The 13,449-nt window shown below is 23.4% G+C and overlaps 1 protein-coding gene across 1 annotated transcript in view; it reads right to left on the bottom strand.

Annotated features, from left to right (window-relative positions):
* The window catches only part of LOC129606636 (nephrin), a 504,217-nt gene that overhangs the window by 87,140 nt on the left and 403,628 nt on the right, over positions 1–13,449 (bottom strand). Inside the window, exons 12-13 of the mRNA XM_055517050.1 lie at positions 2,923–3,087; positions 5–364 (exon numbers count right to left, since the gene is read on the bottom strand). Of these exons, the coding sequence (XP_055373025.1) occupies positions 5–364; positions 2,923–3,087 (525 nt within the window). The remainder of the gene's footprint in view (positions 1–4; positions 365–2,922; positions 3,088–13,449) is intronic.

Below are 13,449 nucleotides of genomic sequence, written 5' to 3'. Positions count from 1 at the left end.
TTACATTCAACCACCACGGTTATATTAATAGTTGCTTTGCCTTGTGAATTTGATGCTTCACAAGTATATATTCCAGCATCATTTCTATGCAATTTTGTAAAATTTAAAACTGGACCATCTGCTGTTATTCTTTGTTCAGATGCTGCTACTGTTGGATTTAAACTATTTGATGATGATGATGACGATGACGATGATGATGATGATGGTGATGAAGATAATGTTGATGATATCGGTAAGCCATCTTTGGTCCACAAATACTGAATTGACATTGGATTTCCATTAGCTGTTAGTGTAACCTGCAATGATTCACCTTCAACACCAACTGATGGTAGCCCAGATGGTAATGGTTGAAATTTTGGTGGATCTAAAATTATATATAAATGAAATGTAAATATATTTATATATATATATATGAGTGTATATAATAAGGGTAAAAGAATATTTTAGATTTTGTTGAAGATATAAAAAAAAAAAAGAAAAAGAAAACAAAATGAATTATTTTTTCAAGCCATACTGTTTTTTTTTAAATTTTTTTTTTCAGAAATTTAAAGCTGTGTCGTATAACCCATTTTGTTCTATTAACAGAAAAAAAAAATATTAAAAACTAAAACCCATGATGTAGTTTTGTGTAATTCATTCTAAATTTTTGTTTTTTTTAAATCTACATTAATACATATAAATTTATATGTATGTATATTCTATATTTTTGAAGCTAATATATTATCTAAAGTTTGTTTAACCAAAAAAGAAAGAAAAAAAGTTATCATGTGGGGAAAATAACAGTAAGTTGAACAAAACAATGAGTGGATTTATAGGCATTCGAAAGCATCAAAATGTGAAAAAAAATGTGAAAAAACATTGTAAAGGAAGAGTAAAATTAATTCAAATCAAAAATTATTATTGGAATACACAAACCAAAAAAAAAAAATGGGAAGCAAAAGAAGTGAAAAAATGCTGACATACAGATTTTTAAGTAACATAAATTTAGGCGCATATTATATAATACACTCAACTACTACCAACATTGCTTGTATTATACACAGCATATAATATGAATAACGGAATAAGTGAACAGCCTTTTTGTGGATTAAATGTCAACAAAAATTAATTTCAAAATGTTGAATACTGGTAGAGTATGTACATATTTACTCATATGCATTTATGTAGTTATATGAGTAATAAAAATATTCTACTTGTATAGTACAGTTGTAGATAATTTTTTCTTTTATTTTAATTATATTTTTTATTTGTTTTAGTTTATTCTATATTTTAATCTCATGGCCTTTTGGTTTTTAATTTTTTTAAATTGGCATTAAATTAAGAATGCATATTTTTTTTTACAAATTTAGTTGTATGACTTGCATTGATTATAAGTTTTTTTACTTGTCATTATTGTAAAACAAAATGGTAGAGGAATGGAAAAGCAAGTAAAATGATAAAGATTTTTTCGGTAAATAAAAATATTTGAAAAATTGCATATATTTAGGATGAAAATTTTTAAAATATTTATTATGATTAATTTGACATCTAATTTGATATTTTTGGTGTAAAATATCAAAAATCAAAGTAGTCATTTTTATTTTATTAAATAATTTTTACGGGATTAGAACAAAGTCTATTAAAATCTCCATAAATTTTAAATATATACTTGTATTTTGCTCAAGAAAAATTTTCAAAATTTTCCCAAATTTTTCAAAAATAAAAATAAAAAACCACTAGTTTCGAACACAAATATTTCGGATAAATTTTTTGTTTCAAATTTTATAAGGCCAATTGGATTTTGTACGGAATTCTGTTCACTCAAAAGTAGAAAACTTTTACATTTATTTTTATTTTTGTAAATAGATGCATTCACAAAGTATACATACATGTTTGTTTTCGAAAAAAATTTTATTCTAAAATATTATGTGAATAAATTTCCATGGAAAAACTAAAAGCATATAAAAAATAATAAATAGAAGGTTTTAAGTTCAGGTTCACAAATTTTTATTTTTTTCGGAAACCAAATTAAGAGCAATTTGGCTTTTTTTTCTGTTAAATTATTAATTTTGTTTATGTATAAAAGGTCCTTTTTTTCTAATTTTAAATTCAAAACTGTTTCTGTAATTTTTTGTTTCTTTTTTACTATTTTTTTGTGTCCTTTACATATACACATACATGACGTGTGTATTTATTTTCAATTATTCAACTGTGTGATATATTTTATACGCAAGTATATTTATATTAAAAGGAATAAATAAATTAAGGATTATACTGAAAAAGGACAAAAAAAAAGTGAAAGCAATTTTCAAATAAAATTTTTTTTTTATTTCTTTCCAATCATTTTTTTCTATGTATTTTATTTTATAAAAAAAATGAATTAAAAAAATTCAGAAATAATATTTTTTCATCATAATTTAAAATAGTTCCACAGAAATAATTAAAAAATAATAATGAAAAAACTAAGCTGAAAAAATTTGACTTTATCAACAGAAAAAATGAAATAAATAAAATTAAAAGGTCGACATGAGTTGATAAAAAAAAATTTTTATAATTTGAAAATTATGAAAAATTTAAATAAGCAGTAGTGAACGATTCTAAGAAAATAATAATGAATTCCGAGCAACTAAAGGTCTTTGTATGTAATAAAGATGAAATTGAATAAAAATTAATAATTTCTATTTTCATGACAGCATTTTTTTCTCTTCTACAGTATTTCCTGTTAAAAATTTTTACAATCTCGAAGTACAATGCATCTACATAAAAAAAAAATTCAAAATTTTCTGAAATATAAAATGTGACAGAACACAACCAAGAAAAAATCCGAAAACTAAAAACATTTAAAAAAGAAAAATTTTAATACTTCATCCATCAGAGAAAAATAACTATAAAACTAAAAAAAAAAACAAAAAATAGAAAAAGAAAAACTGAAAATCAACTTACATAAAACTTGAAGACTAACAGCTTCATGAACACTTCTATCCAGTGCTTCATTAGTACTTTGACACGTGTATACAATACCATTCATCTCTTGTGTCACATTCACTTTTAATTCTAAAGTTGACACAGTTCCACCCCAAAGACCTGGTTTTGATGAATTGTTAATTCCTGTGAGAAAGAAATGACATTATATTTTTTTTTTCCAGAAGCAAGTTAAAAAGAGAAAGAAACATTAAATTTATCTATATATATTATGTATGTATGTATGTATGTACATATTAAATGTATGGTATAGTAACAATTTTATATTATTTAAATGGGAAAGAGAAAAAAAAACGGAAAAGGTAAGTCAATCTTCCAAAGAATTTTCCTTTTTTTCCTCGTTACATAGAATTTTGCAATGTTTTTTTTTTTTTTTTTGTACTCTAGAATTTCAAAATTATTTTGAGTTTAGTTATTTTTTCCTTACTACGAGTATTTTATTTCATTCCTGTATAGATGTATGCATATCATCATGTGCATTTATATTGTGTTAGCAAATCTATATACAAACATCTTGTATAGGATGTGTCCGAATTTTCAGTATAAAATATGTGAAAAATTTTTCAAAAACAAAACAGACACAAAAGTAAAAAAACTGAAAGAAAAGAAAAAAGAAAACTGAATGCAAAATAGCAATTTTTGTGAGGACAATGAATTAAAGAATGCAATGTATCGGGACCGAAAGTAAATAACTGTAAGGGATATTTGAATATATTTTATACTTAAAATTTATTGAATGTTTTTATTTCTTTGTTAGTAACCTAAGGGATAAGTTTTGGAATACAATGACAGAAAAACAAAATATTAAAATGACAAAGTACTGAAAATTTCGAAGTTTTCTTATTCATCATTCAAAACAGTTTTACTTTATTAGTAATTTTTCAAGTTTCATTTTTCTTATGTCAATTCAAATGTATTTTATATCGAACAAGTTTCGAATACGAATTTAAGTAAAGTGCTTGTAACTACACATTTAACGTATAAAATTTTATTAATATTCGATTTCATGAGCATAAAGCGAATAGCGAGAATAAAGTGAATTCTATAAATTAATCTTCTATATGGAATAAATATTGAATTATCGTAATATTGTAAAATTCAACGTCTTAAATATTCATATCGTAAATTTTATATTATATTTTTTTCGATTCAAAATCTAAAATTTGCGTTTCTTATTGCGTTTGATATTTAAAAATTTAAGAAGAATCGAAGAAATTTAGGAATTTTAATTCAAATTTTAGTTGTTATACTTTAAAAATGTAGTTAGATAAAGTTGAATCAATTAACAAATAGGTTGTAAATTAGCACCTTTCTCTTTAACAAATGAATGGCATTTTTAGGGTTTTTTATAACTTCTAGAATGAGGAATATAGGTAAAAAATTTCTTCTACGGCAATAAGTTTTTGTTAAAAGTTTATTTGTTTATAAAATTTCGGTTTTCCATCTTCAGGGGTGTAAAAAGTTTTTGTGAATGGGCATGAATGGATAAATTGGAAATTGACGGATAGATTGAAAATAATAAGCACTTTTTTTTAACTATGTTAAAACGCTCAAATATATTTTGAATTAAAATACTTAATTTTTCTTAAGAATTCAAAGATTTGTAAAAAAAAAAAAATATATCGCCATTTAAATTTGTAATTTATTATAGCTTACACTAAATTAAATAGAAATGTGTGTATAAGTGATAAAAATCGCCACTGTGTTTGCCATATATTTAAAATTAATTCTATACTATCTCCTATATAATATATTGGAGTATATAAAATTCATTTGCATGCTGAATAAAATTTCAAATCATATTTTATTCTTATTTTTATTATTAATAAATTTTCCATGAAAAAACATAATTTCCCAGTGGTAGGTATTGAAAAATGAGACCAACCAATAAATTTTATGCGCATTTTAACATTTATTTTAAATTTTCATTAAGTTCACAATATTATGAAGAAAATATTGTTATATAAATATAATTTTCATAATAATTTATTTTTGTTACATTTATTAAATTAATCAAAACCACTGTTTTTTTTTTCAAATAATGGAAAATTCTGAATATTTTTTAAGGAAAATTATTTTTTTTTTTTCATGTTCGTTTTATGAAATTTCATTTAATTGTCATTATATTTATTTTCTCAATTAAACCTTTTATCGCAGTAATAATATAAAATTAATAAATTTTTGCATTCGCAACATGGCAGCTACCCTACATGGCATTCATACATATGTAGGTACACTTGTTTATCGTTTATTACATTTAAATTTCATTTATTTACTTTTTTTATAAATTTCCCTTAAGAACATAATCTTATTATTGAACTCTTCAAACCCTATACATTATTTATTTATATTTTTTTACTCTAATCATTTTTGAGTAATATCGTAAAATACAATATAATTACAGGTGTATTTCTACCATGTTATTTCTATATAATATTCTTTATGTTATTTATTTTGTGCTCATAAAATCCTTTAAATCATTTTCAATTGAAATGATAATCTATACACGTTAAGAATAACACAACAGGATGAAAAGAAAATATTTAACAAAACTTTTTCTTAAAAACTTTATTTTTTATTTGTTTTGAAAAATGCTTTTACAAGATTGTTTTATATGAGAAAATTTCTTAAATATTGTTCTATAATTTTCATGTGTGAATTTATATAAAATACGAAAATATTTTTATTGTTTAAATTGTATTTTTCTTGGATTGCAACGGTAGTACACGTACATATATAAGGAGTGTTGTTTTTCAGCTATAGCTTTTAATATTTATAAGTATAATTTTTACAATTATTTTTTGAATGAAAGATTTGGTAGAGTTCTTTTGTACAGGTTGTTATAGTCGAAATCGCATTATAGGAATTTTTCAAAATATTCAAACAGTAAATATGTACGAGTAGTATAAGAAAAACGATTTGTTAACTCGGGGATATTAATACTTGGGTCTGGTAGACTACAACGGAATTCAAATTATTAATTTCTCTTTTAAAGTTAGCGCAAACAATTCGAGAAGTATATGTTAATTATCTTCATTATTATTAATCTACGATGAGGAATTTAACAATAATTAGTATCTTTCCAAGAAAGTGCCCAAAAAACCACCTTATAGTCGTTGTGGAGTCTGAGACACTCCTGTGTCAGTAATGTGTAAGAGATTTGAATTTTAGTTTTTGATTTTTTTAAATATTAAAAACTTTTAAAGAAAAATAAAAATTTTTTGTTGCAAATTTTCTCTTGATTCCAGAAAAGATGACAGAAAAGCTCGTCTTCTTTTGCAAAATGTGCGTTTCTGCCATTTGAAATTTACATCTCTGATAAAATTATGAATTAAATAATGGCTTTGAATGAGAAATAGCATTGATATTGCAGACTGGAATTAATTTTTTTCAAGAAATCTAGCAATTTAAGCAAAAAACAATAAAGGCTTTTTTTAATTTTTTTGTTATTTGGTTTAATTTAATGAATTTCGGACTAATTGTTTGTTTTATTAATAGTATTTTAATAAAATAAATTGCTTAATATTTTCTAATATGTATTTTTGGGGTTAAAAATTATTTAAAATAAAAAAAAATAACTTAAATTAGCACAAAATTACTATCTTTTTAAATATTTTTTACGATATTACACATTGTGGTCTAATAGACTCTACTGTAAGCAAATTCTTTTATAAAAATAAGTCTGGGTCAAGAAGGTTAAAAAAAATTACAAAAAAAAATTTCAGAAATTAATCCCTTTTTTTTATTTTTATTTTTTATTTGTTTGTAAGAAAATATTTTAATTTTGTGTTAAAACAAAATTTATTGATTCAATCCATCTTGTTTTTTTTTTTCATAATAGCCATATTTATATTTTGTCTAGACACAAGATAGAGATCTGTAATCAGTTTTTGTTCAAAGGATAAACTTATGAAAAATTTTTTTTTAATTTTTACATTATATTAATTGCTTAGTATACTATAATTATGAAAAAAATATTTAATATTAAATAAAATATTAATTAACAAAAACATAAATAAAATAATTATAATTATAATAAATATATTAGTTATTAATTAAACATATTATACGGCAGTGTTGATTATTAATTTTTAATATACATAAATTATAACTTATTTATATTATAATTTTTAATGTCATTGTGAATTTAGAATATGAAAATTAATTCATTTGGCAATTATTAGGTGCATAATAGAATAAATTTAAATTTAAAAATGAATTAAAATACGCCTATACATATTTATATTATGTATATATTTAAATTAAATTAAATTATAACAAAAAAGGAATATTGTAATACATGTGGGAATTATAATTTACTTGGTAATGAAAGTCTTATGCTAAATTTAATTCAAATTTTAATATTTTATGTAACTTTAATTCAATTTTGAAAATAACATTTAAGAATGACTATATTAAAAAAAAAATAATAAAGTCAATTTAATGAAATTTGCCAGTCGTGTATCCAATTATAATAGGTTCAAGTAATTGGCATACAATATTGAAAACTAATTTTAAAAATTTTTATGTACTCAGATTTATAAAAAGTGCGTAGGGTATAATTCAGACAGTTTATATATCAACTGAAATGGTTTTGCTTGTTTTAGTTTTATTTTTCTATTTATACCATATTACATTAGTTGTGACATAATTTTCCAATTTAACTTAAATATTATAGAAATATTACAGTAATTTTAATGAGATTATCAATAATAATAAATATAGTAATTGTAATTGAAATTAAAAAATATCACTTATAATATAATTGCTGCAGTAAAATGTTGAATCATCAATGGATATTTTTATTTACAATATATACAAAAATACTTCATAATATAATTTATTTGCACTGGATGATTTAAATTTGATTTAGATCAAGGAGAAAAAAAAAAAATAAATGTAAAATCAGTCAACACCTTACAAGTGATTTTAAAAGTATTTATTTAACACTTTAAAAGACAGGATCATCTAAAAATGGTTAAGCAATAAAAAATTTTTAAAAAAGTTTGAAAAAAAATTATTGCAGCAAGCAACAAACAAAGAGTAGTTCTAAAGAAATAAAATTAAAAAAAAAACAATCATAGTTTTTCCAAAAAAAAAAAAGGAATTTTCCAATTTTTCTTCTATTTTGTTTTTTTGTTGTAACTCTAGAAAAAGCCTGAGAGGAAATTTGTAATAAAAAATTTTTAAAGGAAGGAAAAAACAAAATTCTATTTTTTTCTTGCTTTTCAGTTTCTATTAAATTTTATACTGAATTTGATTATTTTCTTTTTAAAGAAAAACTGTACATATAAGTGGAAAAGATTTATTAAAAATATACACAAAAAAAAAAATAGAAAAAAAAATCCTTTCTATTTTATTTCCTTTCAACTATGTAACACATTCGTAAGAATAACAAGAAAAATGTATTATTAAATATTGCAAAAAAAAACAAAAAAAAAACAAAGTAAAAACATAAACGAGAAAATCAACAAAATTTGGAATTGGTTCCTTAAATTTAAACGAACCACAGACATCTTTTCTCGCCCTACTACAACTAAACAAAACCAAAAAAGAAGAATAAAAAATTTCTGTTGGAGAAAAACTGAAAAGCAATGTTGAAGACTAACAAAAAAGAAAGAAAGATCTGGCTTTTCTGTGTAAAGCCAAAGCGTCTGATTTTTTATCCAAAGCAATGCCATAGTCCAAAAAGAAGAGAAAAAGGAAAATTTTAAGTGTAGTGTTGCAAGAAAATTTTAATTTTTATGTTTCTTTTTTTTTCACATTCCTTCAATTTTGTTTCTTTTTTTTATATTTTTTTACTATAGATCTACTTATATATTTTCAATTATATTCTACTACATCATCTACTACATATATAAAAGTAGTTAGTCAGCATAATGTACATTTAAATTACAGACTTAAAAATAATGTAGCACATAAAAAAAAAAAACAAAAATTAGCTTTTTAATGTCTTGAATCTTCAATTTGGAATTTCTTTATTGCACAGTAGAGAAATTTCATAGATTTTTATTGCATTCAAGATTTTGCTATATATATATACATATATTCGTATATTAAATCTCATATATGTAAGGTATATATTATATTTATAAAATTTTTTATAGAGTATATTTTAGACGTCATAGTTGAAGTAAATTGTATTACATCCTCTTATAGAAATTTTTATTTTAAAAATACAGAAATAATAAACAGTTACATACATAATACTTTTTAAAAAGTGAATTGCATGCAATAAGGGAGGTTATGTGATGGCATTTTGGATGTCGAGTTTTCCGTGGGAACGTACTTCCCCATAGTAGTCACACTCACACTTGAGATTAATGTTCGGGATTAATATCAAAACCGAACTAGGGGCCGATTAAAAATTTTTTACCATATCTACGGAACGGATTGATGGAACTTTTTGAAATATAATATTAAAGTTCTGCTTCTTGCCGAATCTAAGTGGTGAACACTTTAGAGAATTTGTGAAGCTGAAAATGAAATTATACTAAGAGCCAAATTTATATTTTTCTATAGGTATATTAAATAAAGGCTTACTAATTTTCTTCTATTAACTAGGAGAATATGTTCCAAAGGCATTTTCATAATCTTTTGTAACACTTTCACTAGACAATATAGATTGCGGTCGGTTATGTGCTGATCACATTAGATTTTATTTTTTTTGTGAGACTTTGTATGTATAATATTAGATGTAAGTAACATTTTATACTTGCATATTGTTATTTTATTCATAAAAAATTTTATGCGAAAGGATAAAAGTACAAAAAAAAAGAAAATAAAAATTTTTTACTTCCTCAATTTTTTTGTTGATTTCTTATCTTTTTCTATATATTTCTGTATTTGAATTGTGGTCGTGTACTCTGCATTTTATAATCATATAACAAATTTAATGCATCCTCAAAACTGTTTTTTATTTATATGTAATAAGTAAAATTTTAAGATATTTAAAGATTAGGAAGATGAAAATATCTATAACCATACAGCTTTCATGGAACTGGGATGAAGAAAATGTTACTTGAATTTTAATATTAGGAATTATACATTGTTCAATATTCGAAACATTTTTGAACACATTCTGTGCGAGTTAACATTAAACTAGAATTAAATGAAATTCTGAAAAAAACTGCGGGAGTCAGAGTCGACTGAGTAAGTTGTTGAAAATTTCATTAAAATTATTGATTTTCAATTATTTTACAGGAATTTATTAACATATTTTTTATTTACTCTAAAGGTTAGTAAACCTCAAGTAGAGGCTAATATAAATTTATTAAAATCTTATGAAGTTTTCTTTGGAAATCTTAGCGTTTCCCCCTAATATAGGTTTCTAAATGAATTACAAAGTATCACAAGATCTATACACTGTTATTATTGTGTTGATCTTCTTGTTTCTATTATCTTTGATTTAAGAAAGCAGGCGTGGGACAAAATACGATATTCTTGTTGATCCTGATTTTGTAAATTATTTTTTTCACTTAATTGAATTTCTTTCTTTTAGTAATTGCATAATATTTTTTTCTTTACGGTTTTGGAATAAAAAAATTTCTTGTAAAATTTCATTTTATTTTTTCATATCGTTTTTATTATTAAATTTGTATTGTGCGATAAAAATATAACAATTTACACACGTTTTTCCGTTTTTTGTGACTAATTTTTGGCAACAAAACCGTGGTTTTGATTCCGAATGTTGTTGTTTGTATTTAGAAATTCACAAAATCTCTATATTTCTTTAAAACTTTTATATGAAGAAATAGTTTTAAAAAAATATTTTTCTATTACTTGATATAATATAGTTTATGGTTCCAAAGATTGTTAACATTTTGGTTTTAATCAATGAAAAATATTACAGAAATACAACATGCGATTTTGTGCATAAGAACTAAAGAAGTAGAATATTAAAAGTACGATTAAAACAAGCAATTAAAAAAAACAAATTCGCTTTTACTACCGAACGCGATATGGATCCCAAGTCACATGAAGAAGTGAATAATATAGGAAAAAAAAATCAATTGAAGAGCCAACAGGCATGACTTATTAAACTTCTGTATACACAGATTATGCATAATTATTAATAAACAAAGCAATTAAAAATTCCTTGAACAAAGAATGGTTGAATATACAAAATAGTCAATTAAGAAATTTTAAATCAAATGCAACTGAATGGAAAAATATTAATCGAGGCAAAAAAAATCTAGGCTAAGAATAGGACAATATATAATTTTTCACATACTCGTACATTCCTTTTTTTTAGCACTTTTCCAAAAATTTTTTGAAAAAAAGTGCTTATTAGTTTCACTCTGTCCGTCCGTCCGTCCGTCCGTCCGTCCGTCCGACCGTCCGTCCGACCGTCCGTCCGTCCGTCCGTCCGTTAAACTTTTACACCCTTGAAGATAGAAAGCTGAAATTTTGTACGTACATAGATCTTTACTAGAAACTTATTTCCGTAGAACAAAATTTTCACCTATCTCCCCCCCTCTAGAAGTTATACCCCCCCAAAACACTAAAAATGGCCTTTTTTAACTATTTGTTGCAATGAAACCATAAGCATTTTTTAAATTTTGCAAACGCATAAAAGCAGCGGCTTGCTTCCTCTAGCGCGGTATACTATGGTTAAACTTTAGAAAAACAAAATGGCCGTTCAAATTTACCGTTATCTAAAGTCTTTTTTTTCCAAATTTTTGATGTCGTTTTTCTTCTAGACCCCAGCTTGTAGAAGCTTGAAATTTTAGGGGCTTTTAGACATTAATAAATAGTTCATTTCATTAGAAGAAAATTTTTTTCCATCTCCACCCCCTCACAAGTTATCGCCTCTTGAAATTTGTAAAATTTGAATTTTTGACACCTTATATTTCCAAAACCGCAAGCTTTTCCAAATTTCTATAAACACAAAAAGCTAACGGTAAATTCCATGAAATTAAAAAATATAATTATTTTTCTTATCTCACACAATTAACCTTTAAAATCGAGCATTATGTTAACCCCTTTTTATATTAATTTTTGCTTTATTTCAAAGACTGCATATATGCGTCATCCTAAATATATGCAATCCTAGCAATAGTTTTGTATATGAATGAAAATAATTTTAATAGTATGATAGGTATACATAGACTGTATTCAAAAGCAGAATTTTCCGTTGTTGAAGGGAAAAGTGCTATAATACAAACCATTGGTTTGACCCAACTTTATTTTGGAAAAAATTTCACTACCTTTTTGTGAATTTGGTAATAGTTTAACTATCTAGCACATTTATAATGATTGCCACAAAATTTTAAGTATCAGAACCAAATTATAAAATATACAATATTCGAGTTTTGAAAAGTGAAAACGTAATATGTCACAATATTTTGTATACATACACTTTTGCATTGTATAACATTATCATAATTACATATTATAAAATTATTTATACAAATTAATTAGTTGAGCTTGATAAAATCCAAAACAATTATAAAAGCCAATAAGAAACCATTTAATAATAGTTACTTAGTATATGGAAACTAGTTGGTTAATTCCCGAATAAATCATATTTAACTTAAAATAAATAAATAAAATTCAACTTTTCAAAAAGAAGTTGTTCTTTAGCTAAATTTTATTTTATGCAAAACATTTAAAGTTCCGTTTTGAAAATATACACTTTTATTATTCAAGAATGCAATCTTAAACTTCTAAAATTTTCAATATTATCTTTTATTCATATAAACATATTTTGTTGCCCTCGGTGTTTATTATAGATTGAATATAAATATTTTTTATAAAATATAAAAAATGGTGTGGTTATAGCTTTAAATGTCATTACAGGATATTGATGACTTTCTATATATAAGTAGATATTGGATAAATTTCACGACTATTTTATTTGATTCGAATTCAGTTTTCAACTGTTTTGTTTTCTTCCAACTCTTCATCTTGTTCAATAAAACATATTGAATTGAAAAATAATTTTTAAGTTAAAATAAAAAGAAACAAAAATTAAAGTATAAGGAATAAGAAGAAAATAGAAAATTTTGTTTCGTTTATTGTACAATTTTCCAGGATTGAGATCTTCATACATATATATAGGTATATGTCTATATAATAATGTCGATGCATACTTGTATAATACAAATAACAAATGATTTTAAATGAAAATATCAACTTAAATAAAGGAATTGAGGTAAGAGTTTTTCCATTTTCTTACCTTTTAAAAAACTTAACAAGAAGTTATTCTTTATTTATAACATTTTACTTTTATTCTGTATATATATATAATATTAAGAGAGAATAGAAATGAGAAAATAAAATCCAAGTGGTATAACAATATTGTGTACATATGCTTATTTTTATCTTGAAAAAAAAAACTAAAAAACAATATCCAAAAAAAAAAAAATCAAGGTAAAGGAATAAAAAAAAAATAGTGATGGTAAAAAAATTGCAATAATTTGTTGTAAAAATTGTTAAGAAAAAAAGCAGAAAAACAAAAAAAAAAATCAAAAACAAAAAACTTAA

This window comes from Condylostylus longicornis, unplaced genomic scaffold (assembly GCF_029603195.1).
Source record: "Condylostylus longicornis isolate FDR11 unplaced genomic scaffold, ASM2960319v2 ptg000020l, whole genome shotgun sequence".
NCBI classification, from domain to species: Eukaryota; Metazoa; Arthropoda; class Insecta; order Diptera; family Dolichopodidae; genus Condylostylus; species Condylostylus longicornis.
This window is presented reverse-complemented; position numbering and strand designations above follow the sequence as displayed.